The following is a 20,383-nucleotide window of genomic DNA, read 5'->3' on the forward strand; positions in this document are numbered from 1 at the left end:
AGCGGCAGAGATAGCGCAGGATAGTGCGCACCCCGGAAATGATCTCTTTCAGCTTCTGCCTTCTGGAAAAAGGTCCAGGGTTGTCAAGACTAGGACTAGCCGCCTGAGAAACAGTTTCTACCCAATTGCGATTTTGGTTTTAAACTCATTGTAAGGAGTCTGTATGGGAGTATATTGTATTTAAAAATGGGGTGTCAGAGTTTTTAGGGGGCTTTCAAGGAACCAGGCAGAGGGTGTTGCTCTTGTGCTGGTGTCCTGCTCCCTGGTTTCCCACGGGCACCTGCTTGGCCGCTGAGTAGGGGGTGCTGGACTAGGTGGAGGGGCCATTGGCCTGGTGCAGCAGATTCTTATGTTTATTTGGGGGGGGGGGGCGGACACGAACACTGGATGACCTGCTTCTTAGCCATGGCAACCTCTTTTTTGTGAGAGTGCGACCTGTCGCTGACCTCCTTTATCATCTATACTTTGTCAGGGGCTGCATCAACACCATGATTTTCTGACACGTAACGTGTGAGTGCGTTGCCCCCATTCACAATTCTGACCTCAGCATATTTCCATGAAAGCAAACCCTTATGTTTCCCCCCGGGATTTACTTCCGAGGAGGCAGCCGCAACACCCAGTGCGGACTCGCCTCCGGCAGCTCAGGGCGGGGAGCAAAGCGACGCCTCTGGCCCTTTAAGAGCCGCGCTATGACATCACTCCCCCTTCCCCGCTCCCTCCCGCAGCGTGCCCGCTCCACTAAGCTTGATGCGGAAGACCCGCCCCTCGCAGCCGAGCGGGCCAATAGCTTGGCAGCTGTCAAGGCCGGAGCCGCACCCGGGCAGGTGGCTGTCGGGGGTTCTGATTGGGCGAGGGAGCGTGAAGCGGCGCTTGGTCCCGCCTCCCTCCGCGGCGGACACGGGCAGCGGGCTGGGTTGCGCCGCACTGGGTGGTGGTTCCCGGGCCACGGCAGCGGCAGCGGCGGCGGCGGCGCATCGCGGAGTCGTGGGCCCGGCTTGGCCCCGCGGCGGCGGCCCCGGCCATGGAGTCCTACGACATCATCGCCAACCAGCCCGTGGTGATTGACAACGTAAGCGGGGCGGGCGGGCGGCGGGGCCGGGAGCCGGGGCCGGGTGGGGCCTGGGGGCCTGCGCTGGCGGACGCGCCCCGCCCGGCCCCGATCCCTTGAGCCGGCTGGACGAGCCCGGCTTCCGAAAGGCCAGCGCGGGCCTGGGAGACGGAGCGGGCCATCGGGCCCCGCTAGAAAGAAAAGGCGCTGTTCGCCGCCCGGGCTGCTGTTCTTCAATGCCCGCTGTGAGGGGGGGGCGGGGGGCCTGGTTGCTGCTGCTGCTGCTGCCGCCGCCCGAAGAGAGCATCGCCAAGGAGAGCAGGAGCCGCTTCCCTCCCGCTGCCCGCCCGACTTAGAGCAGCAGCAGCACCTGCGAGATCAGGCCCAGGGCCTCTCTGGGGAGGGGGAGGGGGATGTTGTGGGACTGCAACTCCCATCAGGCCAGACCATTTGCGGGTAAGGGCTGATAGGAGGTGTAGTCAACAACGTCTGAGGGAGCCGCCTTTTTGGCTGCTCCCGGCTTTTCTATTCAAGCCAACAAGCAAGTCATGAAGGGACTAGCTCTCCTGTTCTCCAGTGGTGAAGAGTATAGGGGACTCAGATCCTGAAAATGGCATATAGCCATCATGGTCATGTAACATATTTATTTTTTGTTTTAGATGTTTTCAAGGTAAGGATTGCAAAGCAATATACATAAAATCATTAAAACAGTAAATTGCATTTATAGTGATGGGAAGCCCCTTGCTTTACATGCATTCTTTAAAACCAGGTTTGAATTCCTGTTAAAAGGATCAAGTTAGCAAATGATTGGAAAGGGTCTCTGCCTGAAAGTCTGGAGAGAGAGAATTGGACTAAGAAGGATCTAGGATTTTTGTCTTGACAACTGGAACTCCAATATCTGCTATGGGAATTGAATCTGGAGGATTGTCATGGCGCTTCTATTTGTTTTACAAAATAATACTTAAGTCTGAATTGTATTAACAATTATTACTAAATCATTCCTTATAGTGCTATTGTTACTTTTATTGCTGTTGTACAGCACATTCTATTAAGAAGTTATCATACTTACTTATGAAGTTGTGTAATAACTTTGTTGTTGATACTAGCTTTTGGTTATTAGGACTAAAAGTAACTTAGCATTTTTAGCGCTTGGCATTCTTAGCAGCATCTTTCCTCTCCATATTAGTAGTAGTAGTAGTAGTAAGGTAAAGGGACCCCTGACCATTAGGTCCAGTCATAATCGACTATGGGGTTGTGGTGCTCATCTCGCTTTATTGGCCAAGGGAGCCGGCATACAGCTTCGTAGTAGTAGTAATAATAATTTTATTATTTATACCCCACCCATCTGGCTGGGTTTCCTCAGCCACTCTGGGCGGCTTACAGCACATAAAAAATTGTAAAACATTAGACATAAAAAATTTTCCCTAAGCAGAACTGCCTTCAGATGTCTTCTAAAAGTCAGATAGTTGTTTATTTCCTTGGCATCCGGTGGGAGGGTGTTCCACAGGGCGGACGCAACTACCAAGAAGGCCCTCTGCCTGGTTCTCTGTAACTTCATTTCTCGCAATGAAAGAACCGCCAGAAGGCCCTCGGTGCTAGACCTCAGTGTCCGGGCAGAATGATAGGGGTGGAGATGCTCCTTCAGGTATGCAGGACCGAGGCCATTTAGGGCTTTCAAGGTCAGCACCAACACTTTGTAAGAATATAGTGAGTGGAACCCAACATTGTGGGAGTGGACTTCCACTCATGCAGTGGGAATTTATCCTTTTCCCACCTCCTCAACCCTCCAAACATTGCTGTAGCCATCCAGAGCAGATTTTGAGGGCACATGGGAGACAACTGGAGAGGAGAAGAAGGTGAAGCCCCATTGCTTGAGCAGCATCGGATGTCACATCCTACAATATAAACGGCAGCCGAAAATCTGCCACTTAGGTAGGTCACCTCAGCCAGCTTACTTGAAGGCTTAACTATATTGTTACTTACTACTCTTGCATTCACCGTTTGTAGGAATCATAATATGTAAAAAATAAAGAAGGAAAACAAGTGCAAAAAATAATGATACCATACCTTGTATACCATACTTTATTTCTGAGACTCTGAATTTCTGATTTTTTTGCACCATAGTTCATAAACTTCTTTTCCACCCAATGTCTTTATTCAAACCCTGCATAGCCCCATTGTTCCTAGAGGGGTCAATATCGACCACTTTCAGTGACCCTGGTTGAGATGCTCCTCACTGCGAGAAGTAAAGGGAACCAGCCAGAAGGGCTTCTCAGTAGTGGCCCCTCCTTGTGGAATGCCACCCCCCCCCATCAGATGTCAAAGAAATAAACAATTACCGTATTTTTTGCACCATAACACTCACTTTTTTCCTCCTAGAAAGTAAGGGGAAATGTCTGTACGTGTTATGGAGGGAATGCCTATGGGTGGCATGCCTACGGATTTTCCTCCTCTAAAAACTACGTGCGTGTTATGGTCGGGTGCGTGTTATAGAGCGAAAAATACGGTATATGACTTTTAGAAGACATCTGCAGGCAGCCCTGTATAGGGAATTTTTAAATGTTTGATGTTTTACTGTGTTTTATGTTTTGTTGAAAGCCGCCCAGAGTGGCTGGAGCAACTCAGTCAGATGGGTGGATGATGATGATGATTATATTTGCAGTTATCATCTATTCATTATTGCTAAAGACCTTATGAATGGAAAATGTACCCCAGAAAAATAAAGATTGGAAATATTTTCAGAAAATTTTCCAGTTTGGATTTGTTGTTTTTTTAAAATGATATTTATTGAATTTTTTTTAGAATTACAAAAGAGAACAAAGCAGAAAAAGAAAAAACAAGAAAAAACAAACCACATCAAACAATACAAGTTCAAAAAACAAAAATACACCACAAACACTCAAAAACAAATCCATCATTCTCAAATCCTCAACTGTCATTACCTTCTTTCTTTGACCTCCTCCTCCTCCTCCCTTTTTTTGTATCCTGGTTGTTAATTGTCGCAGCAAATCCTTTCCATATTTCATAATATTCTGTCATTACATTACCTTAATCTATTTTAATCTTATCTTACTATAAAAAACCTTAAAGCTTAAAACTTAAGTCTTATTTTTACCAACTTCTCAAAACCATAATATTCTTACATAATTCTTTAAACATTTTTGCTAAAACCAAGTAATTTCGTTCCAACATTTTTCTAACATTCATCAATTTTATAAGACAATCCTAGTAATAAAAAATAAATAAAAACAATCCAATCTTCATCCAACGTCCCTTCCTCCTGGTCCCGGGTTTTGTCAGTCCTTTTTATCCCATCAATCTAGCGCATTAACCTGGTAATCTTGTATTCAAGGCCCTTAAGTCTCTTCCATGTCCCTTCCACGGCTCTTCTTCATATTTATAGCTGTATTTCTCTTTGTCTCCTGCTCCTTTCCCTCGTGGGAACTCCAGCTTAACAATGTTTTTGACCCTTCTCGACAAATCAGCCCCTTTTCCATAGTCCACACTAAACTCCATATGGTATTTAAGAACATGTTTCAAAGTCCCTCCAAAATTAAGAGCCCCCACAACCCCAAACATCTCACGGCCCATTGCCAGACTTGAAAACATCCAAACATCCCTCCATAGGGGGGTCTATCCAACCCCCCATTTCCAAACCAAACCAAACTTTATCTTTCCAAATCTGGCTTTTTCCAAGTTCATTTGTCAAATCCAAAAGCTCATGATCCTGCTGGGCCACAGCTCCCTCCATCTCTGGTGCCCCAGATTCAGCAACATCCTCTTCCCTCATCTGTTCTGTCAGGGCACACTCCTGATTTAATTCCTAGGTGGGCTCCATATAATTTCCCACTGCCTGTTCAAAATTTCTGATCGCATCAGTCATCAAGTCCGTCTTCTCATGTAGCTGTTCCAGTAGGGCATTTGTTTTACAGAGAGCACACAACAGAGCTTCTTAATACATTATCCTGCAAGGTCAGAAGTCTATTCCCACAATTGTAATCAGTAACAGCTGCAAGCTCCCCGGAATTGGTTACAGTTTCACAGTCTCCCTCTAGGGGGGGAACTTCTATTTGTTCTTTCTTTTAAAGACAAGTCTGACAACAAAGTTTCCTTTTTCAGATATTTTGTCAATATTTGTTCCTTTAAAATGCAAAGGGGAACAATGGAATCACTATGTTTCTCTTCTTTTAGCTATCTGTCAAAGACGTTTGTCTCTGGTCAATGAACTTCAAAAAAGTCAGTCCTGATACCCCGCTCCAGTATCAAGACGGTGGAAAGTTACTTTATTTTGCACTCGCTTCTGCAGGTTTAAACAGTCCGAAAAAAATCCCCCCTCTTCTTCTTCCGAAGGGGGTTCAACAATTTTAAATGATGAAAGTTAACCTTTTACAAGCGATTTTCTGAGCTCTAGCTTGCCATGTCTTTGCTTTAATCTATCTACAAAGAAACGGAAGGCTGACTTCCTGTTTAGACCTTCCCGTTTCAGTGCTAAATTGAAGTAAACTTTTAAGTCCAATTTTCCTTTCTGCTCGCAAGTCCTTATTTAAAGTCCAATTGTCCGAGATTTAAGTACTCACGGGTGATTATTTTAGCAGCCAAATTGTCCCAGGAAAAAGGCAGCGCTCTCTGGCAACAGCTGTGCGGCTTCACTCCACGGAAGAAGCAGTTGACTCTCAGCACCGCGCCACTTCCCCCTCTTCGCTCCGGAGCCCGTTAGTGGGTTCCTTTGCGGGTTGGGGGGGCGCTAAAGGTGCCCACCGAGTCCCATGGTCACAGGCTTCATCCGCCTGTGATTTTTGAAAGGGTCCCCGCTTCGCCGTAGCGGAAAAGACCCGTTTCGCGTGGAGCTAGTCCCTCCAGATCAGAGGGAGTCTGCCATTGCCGCTGGCGCCACCCCGGAAGTCCCCCAGTTTGGATTTGTTTTCACAGAAAATTTTCCGCTGCATATGCATGTCATGTATGGAGAAAAATTGTGTAGGTATTGAATCTTGTTAGAGGTGGAGATGCGATGTAATGCAGTGGCAAAACTGTGGACGTCCTCTTTTTTGTCTGATGGCTGTCTAGCGATGGTTTCCAACACTATAAAGGCAAATTTTGCCTGAAAGAATCCTTATATATACTGACCAAACTCTGGATTTTCCAAAGTACTGCCATCTGGAGTCCATTCTTCAGTTTTGAGATGACATGTGCTCACTAGCTGTACTTTCCAGAAACAATGGAAGACATTTTTGTTTTGAAAAGTTTTCCAGGTAGACAAAAAGCTCTCTGCCTTCGGTATTAATTTTGTATTTATTGCTTTTAAACTTGTTTTCTGTACTCTTTTAAAAACTATTTTTAGCTGTTTGGGGGTATGTTTGTTGAAGATATAACTTGTAGGAGCGTTCATAGTCTTGGGAATGGAAAGGTGCCTGGAGAATTCCCTGTCTGCAATGTTTCCAGGCTCCCCATGTTCCTTTCGGATAAAAGTACAAGTACAAGAAGAGGGCAAGTACAAGAAGAGGAACACAGAAGAAGTGTCTGGCATTGGATTTTCTAGGAAAGTGACTTTGCTGATGGCTCTTGTCTTCCGATAGCTCTTGTCTTCGGACTGTTTTCCGTGTAAAGGTCTTTGGCCTGTTTATGCCCATTGCTGGGGTGTGTCTGTGAAAGAGACTTGCTTATTCATGCTGCGAAGAAATAATTAGGAACAGGAATGAGAGCAGCCCAGCCTCATAGCTGCTTTTGGAGGCTGGCAAGACTAGTCAGCTGAGCTGCTACATGATCCTCCAGGATGGGCACAGTAGGGTTTTTCACTGGCTGCTATTCACTTTTGGGGGGCACTTGCTCTCTTTTCATTCATAGAAGGTGCTGAATCGTGGGCCTTGTCACTAGGCCGGGGTGGGGGGACTGGCTGCCTTTCTACACAGCCATTGGGAATCTTTGTCATTGGCCTGGAGAACTAAGAGGCAGATCTTGTGACTGAAAGAAAATCAGGCTCAACTTCTATTCTTGGTTTGGATTCTTGCGCCATGGGAAGTTATTTCCCTGCACTCCCTCTGCCTTGGCTTCCACATTTCTGAGATGAAGCTGTGATTTTGACCCTTTGGGAGTGGGGCCAGAGGGCCATCTAATCAGGGTCTTAAACTCAGCTTTCCAGGGTTTTAGAGGCAGACCTCTGATCTGAGATCTCTTAATCTTGTCTGCAGCCCTTCCACTTTTAATTGCCTTTAATTTGGCTTGGAGGAAGCTGTGCCCCCATGGGGGTTGTAATTGGTATGGGCGTTGGCCTTGGTTTTACAGAGTGGTTTGGTTTTACCAGCAGGCTAGGAATTTTGGTACTAAGCCCTACTCATGAGAAACATATGATGCTACCTCATACCCCGTGTATCCCAGAACTGTCATCTCTGACTAGTAATGTTCTCTGGATTCTCAGGCCATGATCATCCCCTGCCTTTTGCGTAACTGGAGGTGCCAGGGACTTCAGCATGCTGTGTGAAGCATGGAGTCAGTCACTGAGTTATGGTCCTTCCCATTGGTAATGTTGGAAGGAAAGGACTTATGTGAGGCATTTGTATGCCTCAAGTGCTTTGCAAGTTATGTGCATGTTATCTTTCAATCTGTGGTGACTCAGGAACTAAATAGAAGCTGAAAGGTGATTTAAACCCAAAAGAGGAACAGAGCTCATGGTGTAAGTTTTGAAGTACCGTATTTTGCGCCCCATAGGACGCTCTGGCCCATAGGACGCACCTAGTTTTTTGGGGGGGAAATAAAGAAAAAAAATTTATTTCCCCCCCCAGGTGCGGGGCTGGAAGAACCAGGTCGGGGAACAGTGGGAAGGCACGCTCTGCCTCCCCGCTGTCCCCCGAGCTTGTGGGGCTGGCGATGGGGAGAATTGCGCTGATCCCAGGACTGCAGGCAGCTCTGCGCCGCCATCCAGAGCGCGGTGGGACTTAGCGCCCCGCTCCCGGTGGCCGCGCAGAGCTGCGCTGATCCCGGGACTGCAGGCAGCTCTGCACCGCCATCCGGAGCAGGGCGGGACTTAGCACCCCGCTCCGGATGGCGGCGCAGAGCTGCGCTGGTCCCAAGACTGCAGGCAGCTCTGCGTGGCCACCGGGAGCGGGGCGGGTTGCGCAGAGCTTCCTGAAGCCTGGAGCACCTGCGCACCGACCCCTCTCGCTCTCCAGGCTTCAGCGAAAGCCTGCATTCGCCCCATAGGACGCACACACATTTCCCCTTCATTTTTGGAGGGGGAAAAGTGCGTCCTATAGGGCGAAAAATACGGTAATGGCTGCTGGTCAGTCCTCATGAGTTTTAGGAAATGTTTCTCAGACTTTGTCTTGCACTGAAAAGTCTTTTCCCTTTCTCTCTTAACTGGTTTTTCTTCTTTCTTCAGGGTTCCGGTGTGGTGAAGGCTGGTTTTGCTGGAGATCAGATCCCCAAATACTGCTTCCCAAACTAGTGAGTGTTGCTGTGATATTTGCTTGATTGCCTCATCAATAATAAAGTGTGGTAGTTTTTGAAGACAATATGTGCTTAGTGAGGCTTTGTTTTTGTTTTGTTTTAAATTCACTTGCCATGGTTCATAACACTCAACCTGGCAGTGTAGACAGATAATCAGTCTCTTTTTTTTTGTCAGTGTGGGCCGTCCAAAACATGTCCGGGTTATGGCTGGGGCGCTGGAAGGAGACCTTTTCATTGGACCCAAAGCAGAGGTAAAGTCCACCTTGCCTCTGTGTGTGTTTGGGGGGAGAGGGGGGGGTGTTGACTCCCTATTTTGTGTGTGTTCCCATTGTGTTTGACAGAAACGTTTTTTAGCCGTCATCCCGTAGGGTTGTAGCTAACAAAGTCCCACTTATAGTAGAAAGATCATTAAGAACATAGATAATTGGGCGTGTGATGGATATACATGCCTGCCTGCTGCAAAGGTTGTGGGTGTTGCACATTGCCTAGATAGCCTAGTAGAGAGTGCTGGGGAGGAGCTAGTGGCGCATGTTGGTATTAATAACATGGGGAAATGTAGTCATGAGATCCTGGAAGCCAAATTTAGGTCGCTGGTAGGATGCTGGAGGCTGGGACCTCTGAAATGCTACTGGTTCCATGTGCAGGACTAACTTTGTAGTTTCAATGAGTGGATGAGTCAGTGGTGTCGAGAGGAGGAGTTGGATTTGTTGGGCATTGGGGAGTATTGTGAGGGAAGCCAGGCTTGTACAAAAGGGACAGGCTCCACTTGAGCCAGGATAGAAACAGACTGCTGGTGCCCAAAATGAAAAAAAGGTGGCAGAGCAGTTTTAAAACTGATTGGCATTGTGTGGTGGGGGGCTGACAGGAGCGGAGGAGGGTCTGGCTCAGAACAAATCTCCCTTAGGATGAAGAAAATAAAATTGATGAACATTTAAAGGGGGGTGGCATAGAACAAGGCACTGTGAGTGCAGGGGCACAGGATGGCAACTCAGAGAGACCAAAGCACCACAGTTAAAATGCAAGAGACTTGGAAGAGAGAGACTGGCCAGATATGTGCAAGCTCTAAGGTTAGAAGGCTCCTGGCCAAGATGGGCAAACTAGAGTGCTAGGTCTTAGCAGACAGCACTGGTATAGTGGGGATAACGGCATCCTGGTGGAGTGCAGAGAACCAGGAGGACACAGTTACCTCCACATGTAAACTCTATAGGAGAGACATACCGGAGGGAGTGTCACTCTGTATGTCGAAGAAGGCATTGAGTCCAGCAAGCTAGAAATCCCCAAAGGGGCAGGCTCCCCCACAGAAGCATTGTGGGTTGTGATACTGCACCCCAAAGCCATTGAGAACCGGGGACATGCCATTATCCTCCTGATCAAAATGCTCTTGCTCCAACATATTGCTTACTCTTTCCTTGCGCAGGAGCATAGAGGATTGTTATCTATCCGGTATCCCATGGAACACGGCATTGTCCGGGACTGGAATGACATGGAGAGGATCTGGCAGTATGTTTATTCCAAAGATCAGCTGCAGACGTTCTCAGAAGAGGTAATAGTTGCAAGAACAATGCTTCTAGCCAGCCTTTGAATATTAGCATTAGGTGGGGGGATGGGAAATTGCATTTGCTGTACCTTTATGTGACACTTCCCCTTAGCTGCTGTTTTAGACAGTTACAATGCAGGCAGTCCAGGGGTGAGGTGTGGATTTCATTAAGGAAATCTACATCCCCCCTCCTCATAGTAAGTTGAGTACTGCTGCTTTGGCTTGTGATTCTCTTGCTTGCTTCCCAGTTCGGAGCCTGGTCAAGAGCCAAAAGGAAACATGAGTGATGATGCTCTCAGACTCTCCTCCTGCCAAAATAGGGTCATGGGAAACATGGTGGAAATCCCTTTCACCTGTAAGCTGTGAGCCTGCACAATCTCTGAGGCAAAAGGCAGCCTTGGGATAGATGTGGCTGGAAGGTGACTATCTTCTACTGTCAGTCCTGGAGAGTGTCATTACTGATCCATTGGGTGACCTTCACAGTCTGATCCTTCATGCCCTGAGGAGGACCTTCTTCTGTACGAACCTCTCCGGCCACAGGAGGCCTTGTGGAGGCAGTCTTGCTCACGTTGGGGACGGAGGACTGCTTGATGAGCATTCAAAGTCCAGCTTCTTTCTGCATCAGCAATGTGGTGGTCCCTCTGGGAGCTTGGCAGGGCATGCCTGGTTTTTTCCAGGCCTATGACTGTTAACCCTTCCTAGGAAAATAGTTTCTGGCTGGTGTTTTTTTGGTGCCTGTCAAGGAAACGCCAAATTTCTTAATTTTCTGTGTTTAACATGTGGACTTTTAATCTCTTTAACTCAAGGGGAAAAGAACTAGAGGCATATCTTAACAGATAATTAAACGTTCACCCTATCCCTGGAAAGATGTTTGTCGTTCCCTGCAAGTTGATTCTCAGAAGGAAACCTTGAATTCCTTCTGGGGTGGGCAGATATGAAGGCGCTTCACCCTCTGGGTCCTTGTGCTGGTTCTTTACTAATCCTGAAGAAAGGCAGCAGCCACACTTCTGGCTGTTGTGATGCAGGTCTGCTGGGAAGTTGAGGAGACTTGGAGGGAGGGACACTGTATTCCGCAACATCAGTGGATCAAATTATTCCTGGAGAAGAGCGGTTTGATAGAAAGGTCAACAGAACATTTAACAGTTCCCTCAGTTTTAATGGATGTGCTGCATTTAGCATTTTAATGTGTGTATCATTTTAGGAGCCAACAGCTTCTAGTAGTAAAACCAGAGCATCGCTTCCTGAAGGGGCTTCTGTGAGGGCAGCTTAGCAGAACTTGGAGCAGGCTACCAGGAAAGAGTGTGTGGACCTCCTCCAGAGAATAGCATGTGGGCATTCAGCCAGTTTCCCCAACGACTGTCACTTCCTGCTTTCCTTCCAGCATCCAGTTCTCCTGACAGAAGCCCCGCTAAACCCCAGCAAAAATCGAGAGAAGGCCGCCGAGGTTTTCTTTGAGACTTTCAACGTTCCAGCTCTTTTCATCTCCATGCAAGCTGTCCTCAGCCTGTGAGTATCCAGCCTGCTGGAAGGTTGGGGAGGTGGTTGCTTCTGGCATTGCTTCACTGTGATGACCAGAAGACTTCGGATACTTTTCTCTTCTGAGCCTAATCTGTTTCCTGTGCTCTGGAGGGCCATGGCCAGACTAAGAACATAGGAAAAGCCTGTCTGTTGGATCAGACCAAAGGCCCATTTAGTCATTTTGTAGTTCCCAGCATACTGCCTCCGACGGTGGCAGTAGAAAGCTGTTATGGCTAGTTGCCATTCATAGCCGTGTCCGTCATGAATTTGTATAATTCCCTTTTCTACCCATCCAAATTGGTGGCCGTAACTGCATCTTGTGAGAGCGCATGCCATAGTTGTTTGAAGAAGTCCTGAACTAATTACCCTTCTTGTTTCCCTCTGCTCTCTCTCTCTCTCTAAGCTACGCCACTGGCCGCACTACAGGGGTGGTGCTGGACGCAGGGGATGGAGTGACACATGCGGTCCCCATCTACGAGGGCTTTGCCATGCCTCACTCGATCATGCGCGTAGACATTGCTGGGCGAGACGTCTCCCGTTACCTCCGCCTGCTGCTACGGAAAGAGGGCTATGACTTCCACACCTCAGCTGAGTTTGAAGTCGTGAAGACAATAAAGGAGGTGAGGTTGGGGCAGATGGATACATGCCTGCCATGGGGGGGGGGGGATATCCTGCTCCTGCCGAGAGACAGTCCTAGGATTTAAATAAGGTGTTTTTGGTTACTGAGCAGCACACTGGACTAGACCTCTAAATCGTTAAAAATCTAGTTCCAGGTGACCCCTGTCTTTAAACACTCCTCTGTAGAATTGGAGCAGTAACTGGCTGATTGATTCAGAGAATGTTCCATAAGAGCCTTGTAAATCAGAAAGAGGATATGGTTGAGCAGCGCTATGACAGTCTTCCCAGCTAGATGGTGCCAAGTCTGGTTCTTAAACTAGTGCATTTTCAGTTTACATCTGAGGTCGCACTGATCTTAAAAGAGAAAGGTTCTGATGAACCTGGGGTTTCTTTTTGACATTTCCATCATATACTGAAGAGGCAAGCAACTCTTGAGTTTAATGAGTCAAAGCTGCGTGCTTCTTAAGCAGTGCAACCACCTGTAGTCAATTTTTCACACATTCTGTATCCATCCTCAGGTATATGTATACAGCTTTTCAGAGCTGTAGCCATGGAAGACAAATGCAGGAGCTAGGAAGTTCTTGAAGCAATTTGCTACATGCTGTCCATAAAATAAGAGAATGTGGTTGTCTGCAGAGAGCAAGAAAACCAGGATAGTTCGCTAATTTGGGTGAACTATCCTGGATTGGGTTGTCGTATGAGATTGTGCAAGATAACTGATTTATGTCATGATCGAAGGTGCATCTGCAGAGGGGAGGCTTGAATTCTGGCCCTCTGTCCAGTTAGCTCGCTGTGGGCCTGGGTGGGTGGAGCTGCTAGGCGTTATTCCAGCAAGTGGCTTCTAGTACCCAGCTGCCTCACATGCTGCCTTCCTGCTTGCAGAGAGCTTGTTACTTGTCCATCAACCCTCAGAAGGATGAGGCCCTGGAGACAGAGAAGGTGCAGTACACGCTGCCTGATGGAAGCACTTTAGATGTAAGTTTTTGAACTGGAAAAGGGGACTATCCCCTGGGAGGTGTCAGCAGGAAATCTTGAGGTTTGCATTTTGCAGTAGAGGTGTTTGCAATGATTTCTGGAGAAGTTTTGCAATGTTCATGCTGTGTACAAGAAGGTGGTTGACACAAACTTCTCACAGTCATGCAGAACCCCCTAGTGAATGCTGTAGCTGTTGTGGGTTGAAGTAGAGCTTATTTGTCCCCTTGCCCTACTTTGATTGGCACTGTGGCTTTCCTGGCAGGTTGGTCCATCCCGGTTCCGAGCCCCTGAGCTGCTGTTCCAGCCGGACTTAATAGGAGATGAAAGCGAGGGGATCCATGAAGTGCTAGCATTTGCTATTCAGAAATCTGACATGGACCTGCGGCGGACATTATTTGGGAATATTGTTCTGTCTGGAGGATCTACACTTTTTAAAGGTATGGGGGCTCCCCAGAAGAGGTAGAGAGCTTGTTTGTCTTATAAGAGGAGGCTGCTTCACACCATAAATTGTCAGGTAGTCCAACTAGCTGCATATGGTCTATTCTTATTGGGAGAGACCTGAATGAAAGGTTCTCAGCCTGTGAATGAACTCTGGTTGAGACTGTGGAGAACCATTGCCAGTCAGATCCTGCATGAGATCTGTTTTAGCTGAGGAATGCTAGGAATGGAACTTGGGACCTTGTGTATGTAAAGCATGTACCATTCCAGTGAGCTCTTGATATTCGTAGGAGACAAAGTGCTGATATTAAGAGGCTGGGTTTCTAACAATAGTCTTCCTCTGTGCCCTCTCTTGCTGCCCTGTTTTGTGTGAAAGCTTCAAAGCTTGCACTGTTAAAACCTCAGCCACACCCAGTCTCATGCCCTGCTTTCAGCCAAGCATGTAACTCTTGGGATGAGTCTCTGCTTCTTCCTCTGTCAGTACATATCCAAGTCCCCTCTGCACTTCCCAGTCCTCTGGAGGACCATTTTTGCCCTGAAAAACAGGTGTTCATTGCAGACGATCAAGCACCAGGATCTTGGAACCCTTCAGGCAAGATGACTTCAGGAAGATGTGTTAACCTGGAAGAGGGAGGGGTGTTAAAAACTACAATTTTACTGGTCTACCCCCAATTTATTTGGCGTTTCCTACAAATCAAGAATAGTGTTGGTATTGTGAGGAGCCCTAGCAATTACTTAACACTATTGATAAAGGAGTCCTGTTCCAAACACCCAAAGGTGGTGGCAAGGAGGAGCATATGTAGAACATTAGGTTTCTAGTGGAGGCCAAATTAACCCAATTAACTTTGGATGGAGGCTAATTGTGAATAACTTCTGGGACTCAAAAAGCTTCCCACCCGCTTCCCCAGAGTGAGTTGTCTTATAGCAGAATCTGCCAACACAGCAGTTAAATTGGAGATTCGTAGATCTTCATGGGCACCCGAGCTGCTAAATGGGGCAGGGTATACAGTATATCCAAAGTGTGCAGGGATACTAGATAAGTATCTAAATATTAATACATGAATAGGAATGAATATGCACACAATACAAACATGCAGACAAACTTGGATCAGGATTCTACAGTCTATTTCATCTAACTGCATGTGAATCAATGTTAAGGCAAGACAAGAAGTGTGTAATTGCCCCAAGCGGAGGGCAGTGTCCCTATTAAAATATTAATATTTTTTGTGGGATGCAGGGAAGTGATTACCAGAAACGCTATCCAGGCTTTCTCTGGCTTTTGTGTCTTAGGCAAATACTGCCTTAATTTTTTCTTTTCCCTTGCTGAAAGCCAGAGAGTGAATGGCTTTTTTGTTTTAACGAAACAAGTTCAATGTCATATTTGGGAATCAGAATTGTGGCTTCCCTCAGGCCCTGTTCTCTACAGATTCCGAGTGTGTTTACTTTATTTATACAATACCTATTCCACTTTTTATATAACACATTCAGAGTGATTCATGAGAGTATCAGAACAAAGCATTAAAACAGTTTCTAAAGGATGGGAGGTGAAACAAAGAATAAAAAAGAGCCATAAAATAGCAGAAAGCAATCATTGCACCCGTCACTCACAAAGAGCCTCAGAGAATAAGGTCTTCACTTGAGTTTTAGACAAGAAGAGTTTGTGCCTGCCAAACCTGGCCAGGGAAACAAAAGTTGCCACCACCACTACCTGGCCTCTGAAGGGGCGGAAGGACGGGGACATTTCTGCTGTGAAGAGATGCTGAAAAGCTAACTGTGTCCAGTCCTTTTTGGGATTAGCATTGGAACGATGAGGCACTGATGTTTGGGATGTACCAACATGAAATGTAGTCGATACTTGACCTCTATGGTACAGCGCCTTGAACTCTAAGCTTCCTCACTTGTCTCTCAACTCCTCAGGTTTTGGAGACCGGCTGCTCAGCGAGGTGAAGAAACTTGCTCCAAAAGATGTCAAAATTAAGGTGAGGCTTTGGAGGAACTCCGGGCCCCAAGGCAGTTTGTGTGCAGTGACCGCGGTGGGGGGAGGAGGAGCAGGAGGAGCAGAGTGATCTGGTTTCCGATACACTCTCCATAACGAAGGCTGGCAACTCGCTCTTTAAAGGGAAACAAAGTGTCTGAATTTTCTTAAGTTGCTAAGCTCTGTACTGCAGGATGCATTCTCTTATTACAAAGGCAAGGATCTCCAGATGTTTGAAATAATGTGTTTCCTGCATCTTAGCAGGTGATGTTCCAGTGGAAGGAGGGGTTGGGCTCTGGTGCTCAGAAGGGCAGTTCCTGTGTGCGCATGTACCCTTGTTCCCCGGAGGCTATGTCTCTGATTTGTGCTTTCTTCCTTGCAGATCTCTGCACCTCAGGAGAGATTATACTCTACGTGGATTGGGTAAGAGCATTCTGCAGGGAGGGATAAAAACAACCCCTGACCCCTCTGGCACCTCGCATCAGGTGCTCCTATTGGGATTAACAAAATTGGTGAAGTTGTCCTTAGTGCACTGAGGCCTCCACAGAAACAGAGGGCTGTGATGTAGAGGCTTTTTCTCAGCCCAGGGAGCCTGATACTGCAGCATGAACTTGGGTTGGGTGAGGCAGCTCCTGTTCTTCCATCTGGAAAGTTCTCCTGTGCTTGGGTTAGTTTCAGAAAATGAACTGGCTCCAAGTTGTGAGTGGCAGTGGAGCCGTATGTCCTGGATCAGGAGCGAGGGTTATACCATCTCTGGTGGGCATTCTCTGTGCGGCAGTTGCATTCATTTCTCCTCTGTTTGCATGCCTTGCTTCCTTTGGCCAGGCCTGCTGATTCTGTGCTCTTTCCCCCACAGTGGCTCCATTCTCGCCTCCCTGGACACGTTCAAGAAGATGTGGGTGTCCAAGAAGGAGTATGAAGAGGACGGGAGCCGGGCCATCCATCGGAAGACATTCTAGGGCAGGGGCGGGGGGCAGGGCAGCAGCAAGGCAGCTGGTGCCTGTGGGCGACTCATCCAGGTTGTGTCTTTTCTTCTCTTAACCCTTTCTTGTCCAGGGCTGCTGCATCCCTGCTGGCTGGGGCCAATTCCTGCCTTCCTCCCAGGCCTCACGCTTTCCTGTCTTAGTGCCCTGTCCGATGCATGTTGCTAGCACGCACGCCCTTGGGAGGGAGGCGCAGCTGTATTTCGAGGCCTTGGCTGTGGTAGAGGAGGGCAGCGGCCCCAGCCAGGAAGGAAACTCAAGCTCCATTCCACTTTCTAATCTGTTCCATGAGCCTCACTGCTGCTTTGACCTGGTGCTCATTGTGCCTGTCAGCTGGTAGGAAGGCTGGTTTTTTTCCTGAGCAGGGAGCTGTTGTGCGGCCTCTGGCTGCCCTGCCCTGGGGGAAAGTTGCCTGCCTGCCTGCCTGCTCCATGGTTTGTTGCGGAAATCTCAAACGTTCAGATGCCCCCCGAAAGGAATAAATCAGTTTGTTGATGTGACTGCCTGGGGCAGCTGCAGTGCCTGCCTAAAGCATAGGAAAGGTGTAGGCCAGGAGGTGCTATCGTCCCCCTCAAGTTCCCCTGCCTTTTGAGTGGCCGTGTCTGCCAAGCAGTCTTCAGCCTGCTTCTCAGAGAGGTCCTCCTGGCAGGGCCTCACTCAGGGCTCAGTGCCAAGGTGTTTCAAGGAGTGCTGAGGAACTCTTGCCTCAGTGCAACCCACCCCCACCCCCCCACCCCCGCTCTCATGGACTGCCAGATTTGGTAAGAAAGAGGATCTTGGTTACCTCTTGGAGGAAGAGGTATAGGAAGGGAAATAGGGCAGGGGTCTCTCCCCCACCGTCTCTGGCCTGTCCAGTCCCAGGGGAGTAGGGTCAGCATGCTGTTAGTTTCGGTTAGAAGTCTGTGAGGCAACAGGAGATAGAAGAATCCAGCTGTGACATCTTCTGGGCCTGGTGGCTTCTGCAGTGTGGCCTAGCCAGCTTTGAAGGGACTATCTGTGATGGCAGAGGAGGAGGAAGATTGTCTGTGCTTCCCCCTTTTGAGAGTTGATCTGCTCATGTAATGCCAGAGAATGTTGCGAACTGGCTATTGGACAAGACAGGATGGGATGACTGCAGTTGGAGGGGCCTGCAAATCCTTTCTCCAGGCCTAGCACTCTGCTGGAGTCCGAGTCAGGGGGAAGATAAGGAGGAATACTCTCACCTGTCTGTCTTTTAAGCTACCACACTTACAGGTGCGCCCTGCATCTCCAGCTTGCCCCTCTTGGGAGTGCCTGCTCCTCTCGCTGGGCTGTACTTTCCTCTCCCTGCACCCCTTTTATCCTTCTGCTCCCTGTAGGAAACAGTGGCTGGGCCTCCTTGTTCACGGACTCTCTGATGTGCATAGGCTTGACCTAAGGTCCCGATTCTGCTGCTGTTCCATTAAAAATTGCCAGGCCATGCTGGGTATGTAGAGAATCGCACTGGGTGGGATTGCAGAACATGGGAGGAGGACTGTCCTGTGGCAGCCAAAGTATATACAAGAGCTAAGATGATGGGAAGCTACTCAGCTGCCTTCTGCTGACTCCAGGTGCATTGCAAAGATAGATGCTCTTTGTAGCCTTGGACCGGAAAGGGTTAAAAACTTTTTTTTTAAAGGAAATTAATTAATTCAAGAGACCCCCTGTTGACTGGTGGGCCCATGGCTCCACCCCTCCAAGTGTGTGTATATTGGCTTCTCCATCTTATCGACCTCTTGTGATCTTATACCAAATGGAGGCAAGAGCAAAGCCCCCCACCCTCCAAAAAACTATACACCCCCCCCCCGGGCTGCAATGTACAATAACTTAACACAGTTGCCTGTATTTTTATTTTGTAAATTCATTATAGTAATAATTATAAATTAACAGCCAGTGGCTTTGCATGGGTCTGAGACTGCTGTCATTGCTCAAAGGTGGTGTGGTGTCTTTACTGTGACTAATTGGGAACAGTGCATACAAGAACGCAGACTTCTGTGGACCCCAATATACACTAGGAACACATAGGGCTAAATTTACCAGTGCATGTTTTTGAAAAGGTGAAGGGTTAGAGCAAGGACTGAGGTCAAGAGATAGGTGGCTAATGGACAAAATGGCTCTACAGATATCCAATACTGATCCCTCTGCCTTTTCAGTAGACATTGCACACAAAACAGGTAAAAAGCTGCTTTGAACTGAAGAGAAAGCAAGGTGAAAATACAACCATATGTGTAGACAAAAGCCTCGTCTACACATATGAAAGGTGTGTTTTGGTGTAAGCTGCTTAAAAGTACGTTTCCCAGTACGTTTCCGAGCACAATTCAAAGTGCTGGTGTTGACCTTTAAAGCCCTAAACGGCCTCGGCCCAGTATACCTGAAGGAGCGTCTCCACCCCCATCGTTCTGCCCGGGCGCTGAGGTCCAGCGCCGAGGGCCTTCTGGCAGTTCCCTCATTGCGAGAAGCAAAGCTACAGGGAACCAGGCAGAGGGCCTTCTCGGTAGTGGCGCCTGCCCTGTGGAACGCCCTCCCATCAGATGTCAAAACGATAAACAACTACCTAACATTCAGAAGACATCTTAAGGCAGCCCTGTTCAGGGAACTTTTTAATGTGTGATATTTTAGTGTATTTTTGTTTTCTGTGGAAGCCGCCCAAAGTGGCTGGGGAAACGCAGCCAAATGGGCGGGGTACAAATAATAAATTATTATTATTATAAATTATTATTAAAAGGGGTTCATGCTTGTCAGCAGCTTCGTAGGCTACTGTATGTGGAAAACATGCTGGGGAGCCAGAATCTCTTACAGCTGTGATAGGCTATATGCAGTTTCAAACCAAGCTGCACAGATTGTATTGTGGCAGACGGAGATGTTCACATGGGCAAAAATGCCTAAAAACCCTTTACTGGGAAAAGGAAACTAGGAACAAATGAGGAAAATTGTGCTAGACAAGATACATCCTCTGCTTTTGTGGTTCTGGAAGAATTCTAATGAAGACACAGAGGGAGGGTTGCTTCAAGGAAAGGAACCTGTATTTTCATGGAGCTTTAGAAAGATTACTTAACAGCTTAAGATTTCTTCATAAGTAATGGGAGAGGGGCTTCTCCGAGACATGCATGAGCCATGGGAACCTCTCTTTTGTAGGGGTGGTAATGTGGCCTTCCTGGAACAGCCCAGCTGAATACTGCAGGGAACTTGATGCAGGACTAGGGTCTGAACAATCCCTACAAGACAAAGATGGCTTGTACTGTTAATGTGACCAACAGCAAGTTTCCACGTGCTTGGCCAAGAACCCAAGAAGAATGTTTTCAATCTTCCATAGGGACTGCTTAAGTATGTCATAATTTTGGAGAATGTTCTCTGAAGCAAGAGAGGAGGGGAAATGGCTTGAGCTTAAGATATATTGCTGGATGCCAAAGTGCAACCATCTACCCACGCAAACCTAAGTTGCTCTTTCAAGCAGCATCAGCAATGACTCTTCCAACTAATCTGTTCCCTTGAAGCCATGGGTCACTTTCCCACCAAGTTTTGCTTCCTTCCCAGCCTTGGATCAGTTAGCACATTTTCTCCTCCTGGTTCCTGGAGGCTAGGCTAAATTGGTCTGTAAGGTAAAAGTAAGGGTAAAGGACCCCTAGATGTTTAAGTCCAGTTAAAGGCAACTACGGGGCATGGTGCTCATCTCGCTTTCAGGCTGAAGAAGCCAGTGTTTGTCCATAGACCGCTTTCTGGGTCGTGGCCAGCAGGACTAAACCGCTTCTGGTGCAACGGGACACTGACAAGCCAGAGCACATGGAAACGTGGTTTAATTTCCTGTCACAGTGGTACCTATTTATCTACTTGCATTAGTGTGCTATCAAACTGGT

At 47.7% G+C, this 20,383-nt stretch overlaps 1 protein-coding gene across 1 annotated transcript; it reads left to right on the plus strand.

Moving 5' to 3' along the window:
* The first annotated feature begins 762 nt into the window (after nt 1-762).
* Nucleotides 763-18,437, plus strand: ACTR1B (actin related protein 1B). Its single transcript, XM_083514368.1, has 11 exons — nt 763-1,069; nt 8,421-8,485; nt 8,664-8,739; nt 9,906-10,031; nt 11,407-11,531; nt 11,947-12,163; nt 13,044-13,136; nt 13,399-13,573; nt 15,492-15,553; nt 15,932-15,972; nt 16,406-18,437. The coding sequence occupies exons 1-11, from the start codon at nt 1,022-1,024 to the stop codon at nt 16,506-16,508; spliced, it is 1,131 nt and encodes a 376-aa protein (XP_083370494.1). The 5' UTR covers nt 763-1,021; the 3' UTR covers nt 16,509-18,437.
* Nucleotides 18,438-20,383: the final 1,946 nt, after the last annotated feature.

The sequence above is a fragment of the Podarcis liolepis genome, assembly GCF_965112155.1.
Source record: "Podarcis liolepis genome assembly, chromosome: 7".
In the NCBI taxonomy this organism is placed as follows: Eukaryota; Metazoa; Chordata; class Lepidosauria; order Squamata; family Lacertidae; genus Podarcis; species Podarcis liolepis.

Coding starts and splice junctions, on each gene's coding strand:
- ACTR1B (XM_083514368.1), top strand. CDS start 1,022: ATGGAGTCCTACGACATCATCGCCAACCAGCCCGTGGTGATTGACAAC. Junction 10,032..11,406: donor TGCAGACGTTCTCAGAAGAG/GTAATAGTTGCA, acceptor CTTTCCTTCCAG/CATCCAGTTCTCCTGACAGA. Junction 15,973..16,405: donor TTATACTCTACGTGGATTGG/GTAAGAGCATTC, acceptor TTTCCCCCACAG/TGGCTCCATTCTCGCCTCCC.